General features: G+C 36.8%; 1 protein-coding gene across 14 annotated transcripts in view; it reads right to left on the bottom strand.

The window, feature by feature from the left end:
• Positions 1–22,540, bottom strand: part of DTNB (dystrobrevin beta) — a 238,612-nt gene that overhangs the window by 106,453 nt on the left and 109,619 nt on the right. For all 14 annotated transcript variants that reach the window (XM_040224496.1, XM_040224497.1, XM_040224500.1 and 11 more), the window contains exon 9: positions 13,560–13,684. In XM_040224496.1, the coding sequence (XP_040080430.1) occupies positions 13,560–13,684 (125 nt within the window). The remainder of the gene's footprint in view (positions 1–13,559; positions 13,685–22,540) is intronic.

The following is a 22,540-nucleotide window of genomic DNA, read 5'->3' as shown; positions in this document are numbered from 1 at the left end:
AGACCCTGATGCTAGAAGGGATTGGGGGCAGGAGGAGAAGGGGACGACAGAGGATGAGATGGCTGGATGGCATCACCGACTTGATGGACATGAGTTTGAGTGAACTCCGGGAGCTGGTGATGGAGGGGAGGCCTGGCGTGTTGTGATTCACGGGGTCGCAAGGAGTCGGACACGACTGAGCAACTGAGCTGAACTGAACTGAAACTATAAAACTTCTAGATGAAAACATATGAGAAAATCATTGTGTTCCTGGGTTAGGCAAAGGTTTCCTAGATATGACAGAAGAAGAATAATCCATAAGAGAAAAAAATTGATAAAGTGACCTCCCTTAAAATGAAAATGTTTGCTTTTCAAAAGATTGTTAAGGAAATGAAAAGATAAGACAGACTGGAAAAAATTACCTGCAGATTACATATCTGACAGAGAACTTGTGTCCAGTATATATAAGGAACTCTGGTTATTTATCTATTTTAATTCAAGATATACTTATTTGCTGGGGACAGTTTGAATAAAGAGTAAACTATAGTGCCAGTGAAGTTGCTCAGTCGTGTCCGACTCTTTGCGATCCCATGGACTATAGCCTCCCAGGCTCCTCCATCCATGGAATTTTCCAGGCAAGAGTACTGGAATGGTTTGCCATTTCCTTCTCCAAGGAACTCTGAAAACTCCTAAGAAGACAACAAACCAACCAGTTATTAAATGAGTGAGAGAAACTGTCACAGACCGGAGGAGCCTAAGGAGGCATGGGGAATAAATGTAATGGTACCCTGGATGGAAACCGGGAACAGAGGTCATTAGGAAAAAAAAGACTAATGAAATCCCAATAAAGCATGGAATTCAATTAATAACAATAATAATATATATTGGTTCATTTGTAAAATGCTAACAGGAACTGTGCCCAGGGTATATGGTAACTCGTCCTATCTTAGCTACATTTCTGTAAATCTAAAACTACCCTAAAAAGAGATTATTTAAATAATCCTTTTAAATGGTGAAAGATATAAATAGATAATTATAGAAAGAAAATATATGAACAGTTTATTAGTACATGAAAAGGTGTTCAACATCATTAGTCATTGGGGAAATGCAAATTAAAACCACAATAAGGTACCACAACTCACTGCCTAGGATGGCTATATAAATTCAAAAGATTGACAATCTACCCAGTGCACTGGTAAGACTGTGGAGACACTGGAGCTCTCAGATATGCTGGTGGGACTGTAACAGGTACAGTCACTTTCAAAAACAGTTCAGCAGTTTCTTAAAATGTTAACCATATGCTTACCCTGCATGACCCAGCAACTCTACTCCTAGGCATCTACCCACGAAACATATGAAAACATATGTCCACACAAAGACACAGATGTTCAGAGCAGGATTATTCATAAGAATCAAAAACTGTAAATGAGCCAAGCATCCATCAACAGGTGAAAGGATAAATGAAACATGGTATATTCATAATATAATGGAATATTTCAGTTTATACTGAAAATGTGTAAACACTGATACTTGCTACAATATTGATAAGCCTCAAAAATATTATGTTAAGTGAAAGAAACCAGAGATAGAAAACTACATATGATTCTGCTCATATAAAATTTCTAGAAAAGGCAAAACTGTATAAACAGGAAGTATATCAGTGGCTACCTTGGGGCTACAGGTGGCAGATGGGATTGACTACAAACAGGTGTAAGGAAACTTTTTCAGATTATGAAAATGTTCTAAAACTGGATGGTGGTGATGGGTGCAAAACTATATTCATTTACTAAAAATCATTTAACTGTCACAGTGGGTGACTTTCATGACATGTAAATTATACCTCAATAAAATTGTTTAAAAAAAAAAATCAAAACCACAATATTCTATTACCTCATACCCATTAGGCTAACTTAAAAAAAAAAAAAAAAACCTACCCAAAAAATAAGAAGTGTGGATGAGGATGTGGAGAAATTGGAACCCTCATACTTTGTTCATGGGACTGCAAAATGGTGCAACTACTATGGAAAACAGTATGGACAGGTTCCTCAAAAATTAAACACAGAATTACCGTATCATCTAGCAATCCCACCTCTGGATATATAACCCAAAGAATTGAAAGCAGGGTCTCAAAGACATATTTATATACCCATCTTCACAGCGTTAATCAGAACAGCTAAAAGGGAGAAGAAACCCAAATATCTGTTGGCAAAGGAATGAACAAACAAAATTTGGTATATACACACAATGGAACATTATTCAGCCTTAAAAAGGAAGGAAATCCTGACACATGTTACAACATGGATGAACCATGAGCACATCATGCTATATGAAATAAGACCGTCACATAAAGGCAAATAGTATATGATTCTACTTCTATGAGGTATCCAGATATCTAAGGTACTCAAATTCACAGGAACCAGAGGCTCTTGATAAAAGAGGAGTTGACGTTTAATGGATATGTTGTTTCAGATTTGCAAGTTGAGAAAGTTCTGGAGATCTGCTTCACAATAATGTAAATATAGTTAACAGTACTGAGCCGTGCACTGAAAAGTGGTTAAGATGGTAAATTTTGTTACCTATATTTTACCATAATGAAAAAAAAGAAAACTGATGGATTGTGCTTGGGCAATGTTAGAGTTTAAAAACAGAGGATTTTATGGCACTACAGTGGTAAACCGAGTGAGAAAAATCCCAAGGGATGGGTGAAACTGAGCAGGTCAAAGTCACAACCACTTATAAGTGATTATCCTCGTAGGATTAAACCTTGAGTATTGTTGTATTAAATAAAGCTATTTCTCCTCACTGCATCATAGTCAATCACCACATTTGCTGTTCATGTGACAATCCCTGTTTATCACACACACAGAGGAAGTATACATATATACTCACATGTGTAGGTTTGTGCGTATATGCAAGACCTTCCATCCCCAAAACACACGCACACACACTGAGGCTCAGGCAAACACTTTATCCTATTTCCGGGACTATCTTACATGACACGTGACCCTTGGTACCAATGCTCTCTGTGCGGCCTATTTCTTCTCTGGAGAGAGACACTTCCAGGGCCAGCGACCCAAAGCCCAGAAGAGAAAGATAATCTGGGACGTTTAGCCTGAAATGGAGCCAAACAGACAACACCAAAACCAGAACTGAGCGAAGCTCAAGGGGCAAAGAGAATCTGGTGTTCCTCAGCTGCTTGGCTTTCAAACTCATCCCAGCAAAATGCAAGACAGAATTAGTGCCAGATGAGCTGTGACCTGAGAACCATAGGCGCCTTCACATTCCAGGCTATCTAAATCCAATAAAACCCAGCTTTTTCTTTTCTGAAAAGGTCAAATTAGATAGACCTGAAATTTTAGGTGTCTGATGGCCCACTTATGAGCAGATTACATCACCATGCCTAGATTTTTTTTCCAAATCATAACAGCAAAATGCAAGACAATTAATACCAGATGAACTATGATCTAAGAGCCAAAGTATAAGACTTGCATGTTGGAAACAGCTCAAAATTATAACCTTCCAAATAGGTTCAGCCTCAGGAGACGAAGATACCCAGAATGATCTGATGATATTCAAGTGAACAGAACATCAGATTCACCTAAGAATCTATAAAGCATCCTCTTGCCAGGATGCTTTTCCTCAAATAAGACTCTCCCAGCACCAAGCACAGAGCCCCACTCACAATTCACATTCAGCAAATACTTGTAGAAGAAAATGATTTCAATCCAGATCAACTTATCAATATCATAAATTCTACAGCTTATTTTGGAATATAGCAAAGGCAGTTAATAACTCTCATTCAAAAAAACCAAATTTGGCTCATAAAAAAAGTTGCCAACACTGAAGCATTTGGTTCGGCACAGGACAGTTAGCCAGAAGCACCCCTGTCACAAAAGTCATCTCAATTCCAAATTCATCCATCATTGTAAAAGAAGTGTCAGAAATATGTGCTTAAAACTAAACAACATAAATAAGAAGTTAGACTTGTTTTTTTCATAGGGTTACAGATAGTCTTATATTATCCCTGGTCTGGTGAATTTGTACTAATCTACTTAAAGTCATTATGAATAAGAACAAAACCGGCAGAACTTTCACATTATACTAAAAAATTTGCAAACACTGATAACACCAGATGTTTGAGGCATAGTTGTCTAAACTTCAAAAAAACAAAAAATGACAACAAAAAAATAAGCTATGACCGGTATATGAATACAAGTATAGATTCAATATAAGAATACACTATGTATAGAAAAGAAACAACAAAGAGGACAGGCTTGATTAAACCAAGGTAATGTTCGTATATATAGTCTAAGTCACTATTAAACAGAAGAGGGGTTAAAATAGGACAATTAAGAGCCATACTGAAGTGTTATTTTAATTAAAATCTAGCAGTTTTTTTAATTGTCTAGGTTAGTTCTGTTTTGATGGGGTGTGGAGAAAATTGGTTGGTTTAGCTGTTCAAACCTGCTACATATTTATATAAAGAGAGATAGCAAGAAACAGTAAAAAGGTAGACTGGTTTCTAGGTAACAAACTTTATTCAAATGCTTTAACAGAAGACGTTACCAAATTAACCTTTACACTTGGGTGGGAAAAAAACCCTGGACCATCAAGCCAAAGAATATAATGAGCCTGCAGAAAAAAAGAAAAACAAGAAGCACAAACTGCCCTAAATTTGCAGTTTTTATCAACTCTTCTTTAAGAGTAGCAGTTGGCAATTTTTTCTGTGCAGAGCCAGATAAAAGGTATTGTTAGGCTTGAGGGTCATACAATTTCAGTCACAGAGACTCAGTTTTGCCACTGTAGCCTGAAAGCAGCCATAGACAATTCGTAAATGAATTAATTAGTGGGCTTCCCTGGTGGCTCAAAGTAAAGAATCTGCCTGCCAATCCAAAAGGCTCAGGAGACGTGGGTTCGACCCCTGGGTCAGGAGGATCCCTTGGAGAAGGAAATGGCAGCCCACTCCAGTATTCTTGCTTGGGAAATGTATGGACAGAGGAGCCTGGAGGGCTACAGTTCATGGGGTTGAAAAGAGTTGGACATGATTTAACGACTAAACAACAACAACAAAATGAATTAGCATGGCTGTGTCCCAATAAAAGTTTATTTATGGACACTGAAATTTGAATTTCATATAACTTTCACAAAATATTCTTTTTATTTCTCTTCAACTATTCATTCAAAAATATTTTTTAAAAATTCTTAAAAAAGCATGGGCCATAAAAAAACAGATGACAGGCTAGATTTAGCCTGTGGGCTGTAGTCTGCAGACTGCTGTTTAAGACAACAGATTAGTCACAGGTTATCCAGTGGGACACCAGTCCTGCCCTTCCCTGCTGGAATTTAGAACAAACCTACCAAGCCAACATCAGAAGTTTTGCTTTCTCTCAGAAACAAATAACCACAAACTCAAATGTAATGGTGATGAACTACTAATTAAAGAAATTAGATATAAGGATTATGTGGTTAGATAATTAGATGCTAAGCATCAGCCAACTGCTTGAATTAGGCTAGCACAAAGTTTATCAGAGACATCAAGCACTAAAAGTTTCACAAAAATGTTCTGACCAAAAAAAACAATTAATTTCTCTCAAAGACTTAGAAGGAAACTTGTTACTGTGCTAATGATAAATAAATTGTTTGTTTGAGATTTATTTGAAAAATATTGTTTACTTAATATTCTCAACTCGCCAGAAAAGAAATACAATGGCCCCATGGAGGAAATATGCCTGACATCTAGAGGAAGTCTTGGGAACTGCAGGTCTGTAACCTATGCTATTTACTGAAGGAAAAACAAACAAGGGGCAAGGCGTAGATGTTCAGTGTCACGCAGTAATTCAATGCATTTTAAACGCCTACCATGTTCCAGGCACTATTTTAGGCACTGAGAACTCAGTGAAAACAAAGACGACTGCTCCAGGCTTTGTGGAATGTACATTTTTATGACAAGACCTACTTTATTCTGAAAGTTTAGAATACAGTATTTACAGTATCCTAACCTCTTAGAGGAACCAGAGATCAAATTGCCAACATCCGCTGGATCATGGAAAAAGCAAGAGTTCCAGAAAAACATCTAGTTCTGCTTTATTGACTATGCCAAAGCCTTTGACTGTGTGGATCACAATAAACTGTGGAAAATTCTGAGAGAGATGGGAATACCAGACCACCTGACCTGCCTCTTGAGAAATCTGTATGCAGGTCAGGAAGCAACAGTTAGAACTGGACATGGAACAACAGACTGGTTCCAAATAGGAAAAGGAGTACGTCAAGGCTGTATATTGTCACCCTGCTTATTTAACTTATATGCAGAGTACATCATGAGAAATGCTGGACTGGAAGAAGCACAAGCTGGAATCAAGACTGCCGGGAGAAATATCAATAACCTCAGATATGCAGATGACACCCCCCTTATGGCAGAAAGTGAAGAGGAACTCAAAAGCCTCTTGATGAAAGTGAAAGAGGAGAGTGAAAAAGTTGGCTTAAAGCACAACATTCAGAAAACGAAGATCATGGCATCCGGGCCCATCACTTCATGGGAAATAGATGGGGAAACAGTGGAAACAGTGTCAGACTTTATTTTGGGGGGCTCCAAAATCACTGCAGATGGTGACTGCAGCCATGAAATTAAAAGACACTTACTCCTTGGAAGGAAAGTTATGACCAACCTAGATAACATATTCAAAAGCAGAGACATAGCTTTGCCAACAAAGGTCCATCTAGTCAAGGCTATGGTTTTTCCAGTAGTCATGTATGGATGTGAGAGTTGGACTGTGAAGAAAGCTGAGTGCCGAAGAATTGATGCTTTTGAACTGTGGTGTTGGAGAAGATCTTGAGAGTCCCTTGGACTGCAAGGAGATCCAACCAGTCCATTCTGAAGGAGATCAGCCCTGGGATTTCTTTGGAAGGAATGATGCTAAAGCTGCAACTCCAGTACTTTGGCCACCTCATGAGAAGAGCTGACTCATTGGAGAAGACTCTGATGCTGGGAGGGATTGGGGGCAGGAGGAGAAGGGGACGACCGAGGATGAGATGGCTGGATGGCATCACTGACTTGACGGACATGAGTCTGAGTGAACTCCGGGAGTTGGTGATGGACAGGGAGGCCTGGCGTGCTGCAATTCATGGGGTTGCAAAGAGTTAGACACGACTGAGCGGCTGAACTGAACTGAACCTCTTAGAAGCACTTTCAGACACATTATCCTTAAACAATATCCTGAGATAATTAAGATGAGTTTTATTATCACCATTTTACAGAAAAGTAAATTGATGTCTCTTGAGTTTTAGTGTAGTTTTCCTTCTGTCACATTACACTGCCTCCCTTCTACTTTCCAACCAACCTAGTTACAGCTACTCAATGTTCTTTCTTGATTCTAAACCTAACCACCAGGTTCAAACAATGGGTCAATTACCATATTTCTACAGTAACAATTTCTTACTAGGTCAGCATGTTAGAAAACTAGGAAAGAAGAGTAGGCAAGAAGTTCCAGAGCCCCAGATTTTAGTCCCAACTCCAGCACTTTGCCATTGTGTGATGTCAGGCAGGTCACACAACCTCCCTGATTCTGTTTACTTATATGTAACAGGTTAATGCCATATGTAGTGCAAAGGTTGCCGTGAGGGTTAAATGAATGCAAAGGTTGCTGTGAGGGTTAAATGAAGTAAAGTACATGAAAGAGGTGAACAAAGAGCTCGGAACACTGGGTGCTCAATAAATATCCAATCTTCAATCTCAAATTTGTGATGATGTGAGAATCTCTATCCTGAGCCAACAATAAAACATGCAATTAACATTAAAATAAATTTAATCTCAATTTCTATTCCAAATTTTCACTGGAGTTTTAATTTTATTTCTCAACATTTAATGGTAAAACCTAAGTTTTTTTTTTAACGTTTACAAACTTTTCTCCATCTCCATTACCACCAAGACAATCCAAACCACCATCATCTCTCAGCTGGTCCATGAATCTGGGATAATGTCCCAAATCTCAGGGGGCCTTTGCCTACCTTTGCAGCCTTCCTCTTGTTCGCTGTTCTCCTGCTCCCCCTCTGCTGGAAATGCTCCTCCCTCTGCCTTCCATGTACCTAATCTCTATTTATCTTTCAGACTTTGCTGTAAATGTTACTCTTCACCAAACCCTTTCTTAACCTACCAACAAGATAAAGACAGGCCATAAGGGAAAGATATCCTGTTAGAGAATTACTTTATATATTAGGACTAATGTGTGATTTATACAAATATTATTTCTCAGAGATTTCAAGGTGAGTATCAATTGTCAAAAGGAAGGCACAATTAAAATTGCAACAGAGTCAACAGGAAAATAATAGGGGTGGAACAAGTGGCTCTCTGTTTTGAAAAAAATAAACTTAAATTCCTAGCAAAATATCTCATGGCAGCAACATCAAAAAAGGAAAAAAATATAGGAATAAGAAATTTATTGACAGGTATTTTTATAATTTTGAACTGAGAACATTAATTTTAAATATAAAATGAAAGCCAGAAAACATACAGAAAAAAATCTGACCATTAAACTAAAACTTCAGTAAGACACTCTATTTTCTACTCTGAGAAGGAGAAATAGAGAAACATGCATTCTAACATGCCCCCTCTCTCTTTTTCAAAAATTGTGAGCAAATAAGCATGCTATGTAAGAAACAACTATAAAGTGTGAATCTACTTGCAAAATGTTTAATTAGTGACCAAGGGAAAGGCTCAAGTATACTGATCATCCAGTCCCTTAGATCCTATTCCCAACTCTCAACCCCCTTGGAAGACAGCATTCATTCAAACCAGGATGACTGATCAGGAGTAAAACAAATATAAACAATCTAACTGTTTTGAAAATAATACCTACAATGTGTAAAGGACTCCTGAAGTGCAAGAAAATGGTCTTATTCTTCGTCCAAAACAAGACTCTTCTAAATTAATACAGTAAAACAACGATTAAAATAATCATGATCTTATCCAAATAAATATTTTATTGACTTTAAGCTTTTAAATGCAGGAGCTACCCTCATCCTTACCTTCATGCAAAACAGCAACCTTTTCTTTTTCCTGATCACAATTATAAATGTATAGCAGCCCACCCCTCACAGTTTTCTCATCTTTTGAGTTATGTATACTTGTAACTCTTTCCTCAGGAAAAGAGGAGTTTTATGTTATAAAACTGGTTTCCTCACTGTCACTCAAACTTATTTGTATATAAAGAAAGTACTGTGTGACTACTACTTGCACCTTGCATGGTACCTGGAAGGTCCTCAATAAATATCTGCTAAATGAATGGAAAATTTAAATTTCAGCAAGCAGTAAGAATTGCTATTCACAGGGAATGGGATGATTTGAGCTCTGCAGTGACCTAGATGGGAGAGAAATCTGAGAAAGAGGGGATATATACATACATATAACTCGGAACATAATAACAATTTGATCTTATACTAAATAAACATATCTCAACAATTTGACAGAAGTGAATAATAAAGATTTTTCAGACCAAAATGAGATTAAATTAGAAATTAATAACAAAAAGGCAACTAGAAAACCCTCATACATTTGGAAATTAAGACATTCATTATACTTCTCAAAGAAGAAATCCTAACAACTTAGAAAATATTTATAACTAAACAATAAAAAATTACATAACAAAATTTGGACATTACTCAGGGAGTGTTAAGAGAAATGTATAGTCTTAAATGCTTACATTGGGGAAGGGGGAGGACTTGAAATGAGTAAGCTAGTGTGTTAGCTCAGTTGTATCCGACTCTTTACGACTCTATGACCTGTAGCCTACCAGGCTTCTCTGTCCTTGGAATTCTCCAGGCAAGAATACTGGAGTGCGTAGCCATTCCTGTCTCCAGGGGATCTTCCTGAAACAGGGACGGAACCCAGGTCTCCTGCACTGCAGGCAGATTCCTTACCATCGGAGCCCCCAGGGAAGCCCAGGAGTAAGCGAACCATATCTTAAAATAAGTTAGGAAAAGAGAAGCAAAATAAACCCAAACAAGCTTTAGCAAAAGAAATAATAAAGATAAGAAATAAATGAAAAAAATTAAATATAATACATATAACAAAAGAATAATAAAAACCAAAACGTGGTCTTCTGGAAGCCTACCAGATTGGATAAACTTATGGCAAGATTTTTCAAGGAAAAAAATAAATATGTGAGAGTAGGGATAAAAAAGATATTAGCACAAATATTGTTGATAAAATATTATAAACTTTGTGCCAATAACTTTAAAAATTTAGATGGAATTGACAAATCCCTACATCTATAAAATGTTCCAAAATGACTCGTAAAGGAATACAAAATGAAAATAGTCTTATAACTGCTTTTTAAAGTGGAATTAACAGTTAAAAAATCTTTCCACAAAGAAGGGTTTAAGCACAGATAGCTTCATTGGTGAGTTTTACCAAAAACAAGGAGGAAATAATTCCAATCTTAAACAAGCTCTTCCAAAAAAATAAAAAAAGAGAATGCTCCTCGACTTTCTAAGATAACAAACTGGCCAAATTTTATCCTAAAAACAAACCAAAAAATCAAGAGAAATAACAGGACAACTTAACTCATAAACATAGAAAAAAAGCTAAACAAAATATTAGTAAGTGAAATCTAGCAGTGTATTAAAAGGAGGGTCAACTTATGTTTAATCCAGGAACGTAGGGTTCTTTTAAAAAATTAATGTAATTCACCATATTAATAGAATAAAGAAACTCAGGCTATCATATTAATGCAGAAAGTCTTTGATAAAATTTGACATCATTCATGACAAAAAGAAAGCACTCTTAGCAAAATAGGAATAAAAGGGAACCTCTTTTATCTGATAAACAGCTTCTACAAAAAACCTACATCAAAGAATATACTAAATGAATGCTGAAAGCACTAGCTTTGGTATTACTAATAATGCAAGAGTGCCTATCAAACCACTTCTATACAATATTGCACTGGAGGCACTAGCCAGCACAATAAAATGAAAAGAAAACAGTATGATTATATTTGAAAGTATAAAGAATGAGAGGGAAGCAAAAAAGTAATCATTATTTGCAGGTGATACAATTATTTATAGAAAAATCCAAAAGAATCTGAGTACAAATTGCTAGAATTACAAGCAAGTTATGCAAGATGACTATCTAGTGGATTAAAATACAAAAGCAATGTGTGTTTCCATATACCAGCAACAGACTGTTAAGAAACATAATTCAAAAAAGATACCATGTGCATGACTGTACACATTTGCCAAAAACCATTGAATTGTACACTTAAAGTGGGAGCATTTTATTGCATATAAATTATATCTCAAAATAACTGTAGGAAAAAAAGGCACCATTTGCAACAGCAACAACAAATGCAAAGTACACAAGAATTAAACATATACAAGACCTTTCTGAGGAAAAATTATACAGCTTTACTAAATGGCACAAAAGGATATTCAAATAAGTGGGAAGACATAATGCATTCATGGAATGGAAGACAATATTGTAAAGATGTCTGTTCTCCCAAATTTGATCTTTACAGTCAATAAATCTCTGATCAAAATTTTACGAGGGACTCAATAAGCTGATTCTCAAATTTATATGAAAGAGCAAAGGGCAAAGAATAGACAAGACATCCCTAAAAAAGAAGATGACTTAATCCCTTACAGCAATTAAGATAGCATGATATTGGCATAGTGATAGACATTTCGACCAAAGGAACAGAATAAAGAGCCCAGAAATCAGACGTACGTATTTGGAAACTTCATTTATGACAATGATGGCATTGTAGTTAAGTGGGGAAATGATAGATTATCCAACAAATGGCCTTGAGACAAGTTATTCAAATGCAAAGAGAGAAAGAGAATTGGATATTCTACATCACACTACACACTAAAAATCTGTTCCAGATGAATTAAAGACATATATAAAAGGGACATCTTTAAAACTTAAAAAGAGAGAAAAAAATCACTACAGTGTTGGAGCAGGCAAGATTTTTTTTTTAATTCAAATAAAAAACACTAACCTAAAAGAGAAAAGGTTAATAAATTTAATCAAACAGTGGATTACACACAATAGGTAAAATCCACTATGAAACACAGTGGGAGAAAAGCGTATTTTTTTTCCACAGGAAGAAGAAAACAATGGAACACTGAAGGAAAAACCACCTCAGAAACAGTACAAGAAAGTCAGTCCAGCTATAAAGCCAAGAGGCACCCTTTTGAGCAATCCATGGTAAGAAAGAGGATCCCACTGAACTCCAACGAGAACGGCACAGGGACCATGACGCTGGAACTGAACAAAAGGTACCCAGAATGACAGCACCCAGCTCAATTTTGTCATGAATGGAATTAACTAAAAGTGCTGTTATGTGGTTTTCAACTTTTAGACTGAGCCCTTAATAAATCTCAGAAGACTTAGTCATGATCACAGGAGAGAACAGAACTATTACTAGCTTTGACAATGTAAGAGTAATGGCATAGATGATAGAAGTTAGGAGGCAAAAGAAGGGAGAAGCGGACAGAAGTTACATAGTGGAAGTCAAAAGAAGTTATAAGAAATAGAAGTTTAAGAGTTACATTCAAGATTACAACGGTAAACAATTTTTTAAATGGTGATAGAATAATGAAAAGCTGGGATGGCGTTGATATGCAGAGCTATAAATGAGGTTGGTCCTCTACACCACAGAAGGAATTCAACATGTCCAAAATGGATAAGCCAAGAAATGGTGCTCTGAATACATTATTTAGCGATATGGAGCTATCTATTAGGACTCGTACTGGTCCGTGGCCTGTGAGGAACCGGGCTGCATGGCAGGCGAGCCAGCAAAGCTTCATCTGTATTTACTCCCCATCTCTTGCCTTACATCCTGAGCTCCCTCCTGCCAGGTCAGCAGCAGCATTAGATTCTCATAGGAGCACAAACCCCACATGAACTGTGCGTGTGAGGGATCTGAGTGCAGGAAAATAAGATCAGGGCTCCCATTAACTCCGAATGATGGTGAGCTGTGTAATTATTTCATTATGTATCACAATGCAATAATAATAGAAATAAAGTTCACAATAAATGTAATGCACATGAATCATTTCAAAACCATGCCCACCCCACCCTCCACCTCGTCCCGTGGAAAAATGGTCTTCCATGAAACTGGTCCCTGTACAGTCTGTGTTTTCTAATTTTCTCTCAATACGAAAAGAACAAATGAGGTTGATTTTCTTTTCTTTTTTTTTGTTGATTTTCATTTTCAAGTTGTCTAAATTACCTTTAAAATCTCAGTGGTCATTAATTGTTGTAGAGAAAAGATCCCTACTGCTGAAAAGAACACAAATAACAAAAGGCGCCCTTGTTAAACCCAGTATAATAATTACTTGTAATCTGTTAATTTTCTGATGGAGATTCCTATATTACTTAGGTTTCAGGGCTCAGGAGCTAGGTTTCCATGTAGATATTACAGTGATTTAAGGTGCTGAAAGCCTGAAGTATTAAGATCCCCAAAAGTAAAGTAAAAACCACAACGTTAAACATTCATGTTAGCTGTAGTCAGTTCTGACCCAAAAGAATTCAGCAAGGTATCCATTTCAGTATAATGCACATCTTGCTCCAGGTATATACTTACACTATATTTGCAAGGTCAAGTGGTTTCTCTGGTTGCTCAGGAAAAACAGGATGCGGGGGTTCTCTGGTGGGTACACACCCCAAGGATTTACTAATTGCATGGCTCAGCTTCTTTGCAGGGGATTTCTGTGTCAAAGCAGAAAATAAGGAAATAGGAATTGAATTTTCAAAAGAACGAGAAAGAATGTTAACTTAATGACAAGAGCTTTTGAAAATATCTTTTCAAATACATGCTAATCTGCATTATGGTGAACACTAGAGAGCCTTGCAGAAAGGAATCTACAGCTGTTCCAAGGTCGTTTGTGGCCCTTCGTTTCTGACCCCCTCATTTCCACTACGCAGTCACACTACCCCGTCAGTGTCAACGTTCCTTTTGAACATGTCTATGTGCCCTTTGCAGGAACTGCCTCTTTTGTTGCTTCTGGATTATTCTGGTAAGACGCTCTAGTTAATTCCCTGGTCAGAGTCAGAAATTTTTGCTGGACTAAAATACTAAAAGGTTATGGGAATGCTGAGCTCATAACTCTCGAATGTTAGCAAATTAGCTGACCAACCCACATCCCCAGAGATTTTAAGAGACTATCCTCCAAATGAACGTGAAACAGAATATTTGGTGTTAAGGGGCTGGCCGTGGACACAGACCCAAGCGAGTGCAATCAGTATCAGATCCTTGACTCCAAATCATGACATGCCGAAGGTACAGAAAGAAGTTGGCATGCTAATACATTTCTTGGGAAGGCAGAACAATACACAGCAAATCCGAAGACTAGCAGGCCTAAGGTGTGACAGTAAATACGAATAAGAGTAAACAATATGCCACAACTAAGGTATGTAGAATACAAAACCCATATTTAAAGGAAGCTCTTTATAAACTTACTTTATTGTCCACTCAATTCCCTTTAAATAATATTGTTGTCTGAGATTTTCCTGGCAGGATACTAGTTGCAAAAAAAGTTTAAATATTTCATTCTTCTGCCTCTGCAGTGTGTTACCATATGTACCGCTTTAACTGGAAAACAGAATTTGTTTGCAGCTGTGTCTCATCAGTAGCACATCTCCACTTAATTTAATATCCTGCCTGCATTATTTTTATTTATTTATTTAGCCATACTGTACAGCCTGCGGGATCTTAGCTTCCTGAACAAGGATCAAACTGCCCTTGGCAGTGAAAGTGCAAGAGTCCTGAACCACAGACTACCAGGGAATTCCCAGCCTGCATGTATTTTAACATGCATGCGTGTGTGCTATGTTGCTTCAGTCGTGTCTGACTCTTTGCAACCCCATGGACTGTAGCCCGTCAGGCTCCTCTGTCCATGGGATTCTCCACGCAATAATACTAGACTGGGTTGCCATGCCCTCCTCCAGGGGATCTTCTTGATTCTTTTCTGCTGAGTCACCTTGGGAGCCGGTATTTTAACATAAAATAAGCCAAAATCTATTTACCTTTAAGAATATATAGGGAAAGTTACTTAATACCTTGTTTATAATAGACTCCTTGAGCCTCCTTGAACACATTAAATTCTGGGGGAAAAATCTATATGTAATCAAATTTTCTGAAAATTATATGAAGTTAAACAAAGCAGAAATTCTGAACTACCCCAGAACTGCTCTCTCTGCCCAGAGAGTAGCTATATGTATCCTGACTTCCCCTTCTCTGCTCCATCTGTTACACTGCCCCAGACATCATGTAGTCTTCTGCTTGAAACCTTTCGAAGGCTAACAGTCATTTATAAATGAAGATATAAAGACACACGACCCTATTCCCACACAGGCGCTTTCATATCTGGCTCCACTCTGTCCTCACCTTTCACTCCACATCAGCATGAACAAGCTGCTCGTTAATCTGTACCTTGGCCTGTGCCTTTCTGAGATCTCCCTTTCCCAATCTATTTCATTGTAAGTTTTCTGCTCATTTCTCAAGACTGCTTGTTTGCAAGTCTTCCTTTCTCTCTGAAGACCTCCCTCACTGCACCCTAAGTCAGAGCCCACTCTTCCAAGTTACCCACTTGACAAGTACACACTTCCACTGTTGCACTCTTCCAATACTACACTGTACTTGCCTATCTGTTAGGCTAGTGCTTTTGAAGGGTAGGATCTACATTTTATTTATCTGTGTATTTCCAGAACCTGACCTACAACAGAAGATGTTATTTGAATAAATTATTTGCTTAGATGAATTTTCTAGATTGCTTTTTCCTGACTAAACCACAGAAGCTTAATTTTTTTTTTAGAGTTATGATATGAGTAGGGGACCATTAGAAGACACCAGAGATATCTTAACTCACCTTTACAACTAAACACTACGCCTGTAATCCATGGATTTATTCTGTGGTTTTTTTGCTACATCTGAGAACACCCTGGGCCATTAATTCACGCACTCTACGTGAGACGGGATATCACATAGACTATGTTAGTTGCATCCTGAGTAATAACAGCCATGAAATCACAGGTTTCATGTGTCTATTTTACAATAAACATTAAAATAAGACTGTTAAAATGAAAAATGTTTCCCTTCCCACCACTTAATATTCTCTAGCAGCATGCTTGCTGTGCTTTCAAAAACACTGCTCCAAGTCAAGGTTTAAGGTTAGATCCCAGTTCAAGCCTCAAAAATATAGATAGAAAGATTAAATCAATACAGCAAAGCCAATTCCAAACAGAGTACATCAAGAGATCCTTGATGTGTATGGGAAGGAGAAAAAGACTGGAAATAAACATATATATATATATATATATATATATATATATAAAGCAAAGATATCACTGTCAACAAAGGTGTGTTTAGTCAAAGCTATGGTTTTTCCAATAGTCATGTATGGATGTGAGAGCTGGACCTGCTTTCAAACTGTGGTGCTGGAGAAGACTCTTAAGAGTCCCTTGGACAGCATAGAGATCAAATCAGTCAATCCTAAAGGAAATCCACCCTGGATATTCACTGGAAAGACTGATGCTGAAGCTGAAACTCCAATACTTTGGTCACCTGATGTGAAGAGACAACTCATCAGAAAAGACCTTGATGCTGGGAAAGATTGAGGGCAGAAGGAGAAGGGGGAGACAGAGAATATAGTTGGATGGCATCACCAGTTCAATGGACATGAATTTGAGCAAACTATGGGAGATGGTGGGTGTGTGAGCTCAGTTGCTCAGTTGTGTCCGCCTCTTTGTGACCCCATGGACTGCAGCCTGCCAGGCTCCTCTGTCCATGAGATTCTCCAGGCAAGAATACTAGAGTAGGTTGCCATTTCCTACTCCAGGGGATCTTCCCAACCCAGGGATTGAACTCATATCTCAGGTGTCTCCTGCATTGGCAAGTGGATTCTTCACCACTGCACCACCTGGGAGGGCCAACACTTTCAATTAAATTGTAAATTAAGGTAAGTAAATGACTTCCTTAAAAATATCTTAAACAGTGAATTATAATATGGCCATGAAGTGATTTCACTGTGGAGTCTGATTAGGAAACTAAGATTTACAAAGCCTGTGAGCAAAAGTTTGAAAACTTAAAGAAAAAAAAAGTTTGAAAACTACCATTACTATAATTGCCAAGACAGAGACATTACCTCTTCTGACTACTTGGCCCCTAGTACAATGCCCAGGACTTGGCAGTCAGTCACTAAACGTTTACAGAAGTACAGGGAGTGAGGGAGGAGGAAAAGCAATCCAGGTGTAGGGACTGGTGACCCCCACACTTCATTTAAGCTCCAGGCCCGAGAAGTTCTGACCGTTTTTTATACCTTTCCTCTCAGTTGAACCCTAACACTGATATAGGGGGAGGCCTTAACCTAGAAAATTAAATCTCCTCCAAACACTCCTAGGTGATGATTTTCAATCTTTGTGCATTTTCAATACCTTAATCCACTTTAACTAATTTCAAAACATTTCCCATCATCTCTTAAAAATGTTACTGGTTACATTTTTAAAAAATACATCAAAACCATATAAAATGGCTGTGTATGCTCTAAAATGTGAAATACCCATCTACCCCCTATCTTACAGTCTGAGAAACAGACCATTACCATCACTTGGAAGCCTGGCTGTGAGCCCTCATCTAAGACAGCCCATTCCCACCACACCTGCTCCTTTCTTGGTTATCAGTATCCTGGATTCTGTACTGTTTGCTTATTTTACTATTTCAGCAATTGTGTATTATAAAAAATGTGTGATTTATTTAATACATGCTTAAAAACCTATATAGGCTTACACATATATTTTTATGCAACTTCTTTTACTCAAAATTATGTTACAATTGATCTGTATTCATTCTTTTTTTTAACTGTTTGATTGTACTTCTTTGCTCAATTACATCATAATCTATATAATCATTCCAGCGCTGATGAACATTTGGGTTGTTTCATTTTTTTCCCTTTCCATCACAATGCTGCTATAAAACTTTCTTGTCCATGTCTCCTGGTGACCATGTAAAAGAATTTCCTAAGAGTTATTCCTAAGAATTATTGGGTCATAAGTTATACACATTCAATTTTACTTGGCACTGCCAACTTGCTTTTATAAAGCGGTTACACTAATTTCCTCTCCCATTGGCTGTGTAAGAGATTCTCTCTACATTAACGTCAACCCTGGTTACAGTTAGACATTCTAACATTCACCAATCTGGTGGGTGATAAATGTTATTGTGGTTTTAATTTGCAATTCCTTATTACTAGAAAGACTGGGCATCTTTTCCCGTGTTTATGAGCCACTGTGGTTCTTCATCTGTGAAATGCTTGTTCCTGTCTCTGGGACAGTGTTTCACTTACTGATTTGTAAGAGTCTCTCTCTTACTGATGTCTAAGAGTTTTTTATATATTTTGCATTTTAACCTTACAAAAGGTATATCTTACAAACAACTTTCATGTTAAGGTCTATCTTTTTCATTCTGTTGTTTTTGATGATCAGTCATCTTAAAATATACAGCAGCCCCAATTTATGAATTTTTCTTTCATACTTTGTGCCTTTGTATTTTATGAAATATGCCCCTCCCTGAGGTCATAAAGGTATCCTGCCAAGTGTCTTCATTATTTTATAGTTTTTATCTTTCATTTTTAGATTTGAATCTTCTTAGAACTGATTTTTTTCTATGTATAAGGAAATAATCCAATATGGATAATCAATTGCCTCAGGATCATTTAATAAACAACCCATTCTTCTCTTACAAGACAGACACTCTATTCCTTAACCTATACCAGTCTCGATAATTTAGCAGTTACGGCTTCCACGTATGTTTTCATAACTTTCATTCCTCATTAGGAGAGTCTTCATTTTTCTTGACCCTTCACACTTCCACTTAAATTTTACCATCAGTCATTTACCACACACCCCAAAAAAGCCCTGCTGGGATTCTGATGGAAATAAAATTTACCATCTTGACCATTTTTAAATATACGGTTAAACAGTGTTAAGTATACTGGTCATTTATAAATCATCTTTGGAGAAACATCTATTCAGTTCCTTTACCCATTTTTTAATGGGTTGTTTGCTCTATTTTTTCTTCTTAAGTTATAGGAGTTCTTTACATAATCTGGATATGAGCCCCTTATCAAATATATCATATGTAAATATCTCCCCCCTTTCTATAGTTTCCCTTTTCACTATGTATGTGTCCTCTGATACACAGGAGTTTTTAATTTTGATGTAGTCTGATTTATCTATTTTTACTTTTACTGTCCCTGCTTTATTCTAATGATTTATTTGGAGATTCTTTCAGTCTTTCTGTACTGACAGTCACCATTAAATAAGAGTAACTTGTTTCCTTTCAATTAAAATGCCTTTTATCTGTTTTCCTTGTTTTCTATGCTGCTTAGGACCTCTAAGAAAATGTTGAATAGAAGTAATAGCAAGCCTCCTTGTTTTGTTTTCAATCTTAAAAGAAATACTCTTGGTATTTCATCAGTAAATATAATGGATATTATGTTTTTATAAATATACTATATTAGGTTAAGGGAATTCTTCTACCCCTAGATTACTAAGGTACAATGTGTGTAAATGTTTAAATTATTAATGAATATGGGATCTTAATAACTACTTATTGATTACACAGATTTAACCCATCAATCTATGAATACGATTAAGTTATAATAATCTATCTCTTGTTGTTTACTCGCTCAGTCGTCTCTTTTGAGACCCTATGGGCTGTAGCCTGCCAGTCTCCTCTGTAGTGAGTTGCCATTTCCTGCCATTTCCTGCTCCAGGGGATCTTCCCAGCGTAGGGATTGAACCCACATCTCTTTCTTGGCAGGCAGATTCTTTGCCACTGAGCCGCCTGGGAAGCCCATCTTTCCATGTTAAACGAGAATAAAGCAAGAGTGGTCATGATCTTTTGGATACACTACAGAGCTAAGTTTCTTATTTTGTTTAGGCTTTTATTCGTGTTCATTAGGACAGCCTGTAATTTTCCTTTCTTGTCCTCGTAACATTTTGGTACCAAGATAATTCTGGCCTTAAAAATGAAATCAGAGGGCTCATTTTTTTTTCTAGACTTTGGGAAATTTTTATAACACTGAATTTCTTTCTTTGAAAGTTGAAACTTAGGTAAAGTTGTTCAGGACTGGTTGTTTCCTTTGTATAAATATTTTAAGCTACTAATTCAAATTCTTTAATGATTATACTAATATTTACAGTTTTTATTCTATCTTGACTCAGTTTTGGAAAGCAATCTTGTTTAGAAGTTGCATATTCATGCTGTTGTATATATATAGCTGTTGATTTCATCTGTTTATCTTTTGTAAACTTTACCTCTGGTGAAGATTTTTTTTTTACTATAATAAAATATACATAACATAAAATACATCATTTTAATCTCTCATGAAATGAAATCTATGAGATCTATTTTGCCCTGAAATCTATTTTCTGAGGTTAATAAAGTTTCACCATGTTTCTTTGGTGAGTTCTTAGCTTGGTGTGTCTTTTTTTTCCTTCTTTCTTACTAAGATATATAGACATACAGCACTGTGTAACTTTAAGATGCAGAGCATAATGATTTGACTTACATACATCATGAATTGATTATCACAATAAGTTTAGCGAACATTTATCACCTCATATAGATACAAAATAAAAGAAAATGTTTTTTCCTTGTAATGTGAATGTATAGCAGTTACTCTCTTAACAACTTTCATCTATAACATATAGCAGTGTTAATTTTCTGCTTTTTTTATCCTTAACTTTCAACTTTGTGTATATATTTTTTATATTTTTGCTGTTTCTTATAAATAGCATACAGCCAATTTTTAAAAAAATATCCACTTGACAATCGTTGCTTTTTATCTGAAAATTTTAGTTAGTTCACCGATTACTAATATATTTGGATTTGTTTCTATAGCCTGTTATTATTTTAGTTTCTTCCTTTTATTTTTTTCCTTAATTACTTTTTAGGCTTTACCTTTCTCATTTTGTTTTCCTTTTTTGGGCAATTATATACTCTCCGAGCAGACTCTTCTGGTGGTTGCTTTTTTTTCTTTGTCTGAAAGGAAGTAACGTTTACTGAGAATTTAGTGTCATGTTATCTAAGAGGGGCTTTGCACACATTCAGAGGCTCATTTAACCTTCCCAGTGTTTTATGAATTAGATATTAACAGTCTCAATATTATAGGTACAGAAACTATAGTTCATATAAATAGGCCTGTCTTAATTTTTTCACAGTACAACACAGCCCTCTGCCAAGCAAACGTAAGAGAACATACAAGGGATCAGAGAGATCACCCAAGGCAGTGAGACTTCCTTGCAAAAAGTCAGGAACAGACTGGAGATGCAAGAACTACACTGGGGATCGTGAAGGGGGCACTTGGCTGAGTAGGGGTGGGGACACCTCCAACTGAGGGCAGCTGCAAGGATACAGATAACTGTGGACCAGGCACTAAGATATTCTGAAAGTTTTTTGATGACTATATTCTCAACCAGCCTCAAGCTAATTTCTTGCACAGCACAGTCTTCACCTCAGGGTACTTGACTACAGACCCCGACACTTGGGAGCACTTCAGCCTAATGAAAAAGTTCAGGATTTATGTCTTGGAGGCCATTCCTGTCCGTTCACTTCAAATTACTCTGAATACATCATCCTGAGCCACCAGTGGTGGGGGATTCAGGCAGAAACATAAGCCTCCTCAGAGAAGTCAGAGACCTCCTCTAAGCAACTTAACATGAACATTTTACACAACCTTAGTCAGTATCTGTACTCTCATCTTGTAACTTAAAATCCTTTCATTCTAATCATGCCTCAACTATATTCATAGCATGGTTGATTAGTACTTCAGCTGCATCTTATTTTCAGACCAATAAAATTATTAGTCATTATTATTTTACACACAGTGCTTATTTAAATTGACTCACATTTACTAACTCTGCCGTGTACCATTTCTTTCTTACTGCTTCAATTCATTTTCCCCCCAAAGCATAGCTTTTGTTAGTTCCCTTAGCAAGAGTCTATTGATGGCAAACCCACTGAGAATTTTTCTGAAAATATATATTCTTTCTTTGCTCTTAAACAGACTTGCTAGGTATGGAATTCTAGGTTGATCTTTCACTCTATCCTTCAAATTCTTCAATGGACTTTCACATTTTCCATTTCTCAGTATCTGTGTTCAGTATTCTCTACCCTGGTTAATTTCCTCAGACTTATTTTCTATTTCCTAATTTTTGCTGTAGCTGTCTTTAATTTGCTATTTAACCCCTCCACTGAGTATAACCTTATTATTTTTCATTTCTAGAAGTTCAGTTTGTTCCTTTGTCATAGACTTATTCCTTTTTCAAATGTCACTATTCCTAAACTTTTCCCCTCAATTTTTAAAAAGTACAATGTTCTAAAGTCCTTGGCACCCTAAAGGTACTATATGTTGTGCTAGCTGATTCTCCTTCACAGTAGATCACTTTATAATAGAGTTTGCAATATTTGAAAATGAGCTCACCTTTAGTGGAGACTGTTTTTTGTAGGGGAATCTTATTTGTACTCTCTCTGGGCCAGAGGAGTAATTTGAGCCCCTCTTTCAC

Source organism: Oryx dammah, unplaced genomic scaffold (genome assembly GCF_014754425.2).
Source record: "Oryx dammah isolate SB20612 unplaced genomic scaffold, SCBI_Odam_1.1 HiC_scaffold_25, whole genome shotgun sequence".
Taxonomy (NCBI): domain Eukaryota; kingdom Metazoa; phylum Chordata; class Mammalia; order Artiodactyla; family Bovidae; genus Oryx; species Oryx dammah.
This window is presented reverse-complemented; position numbering and strand designations above follow the sequence as displayed.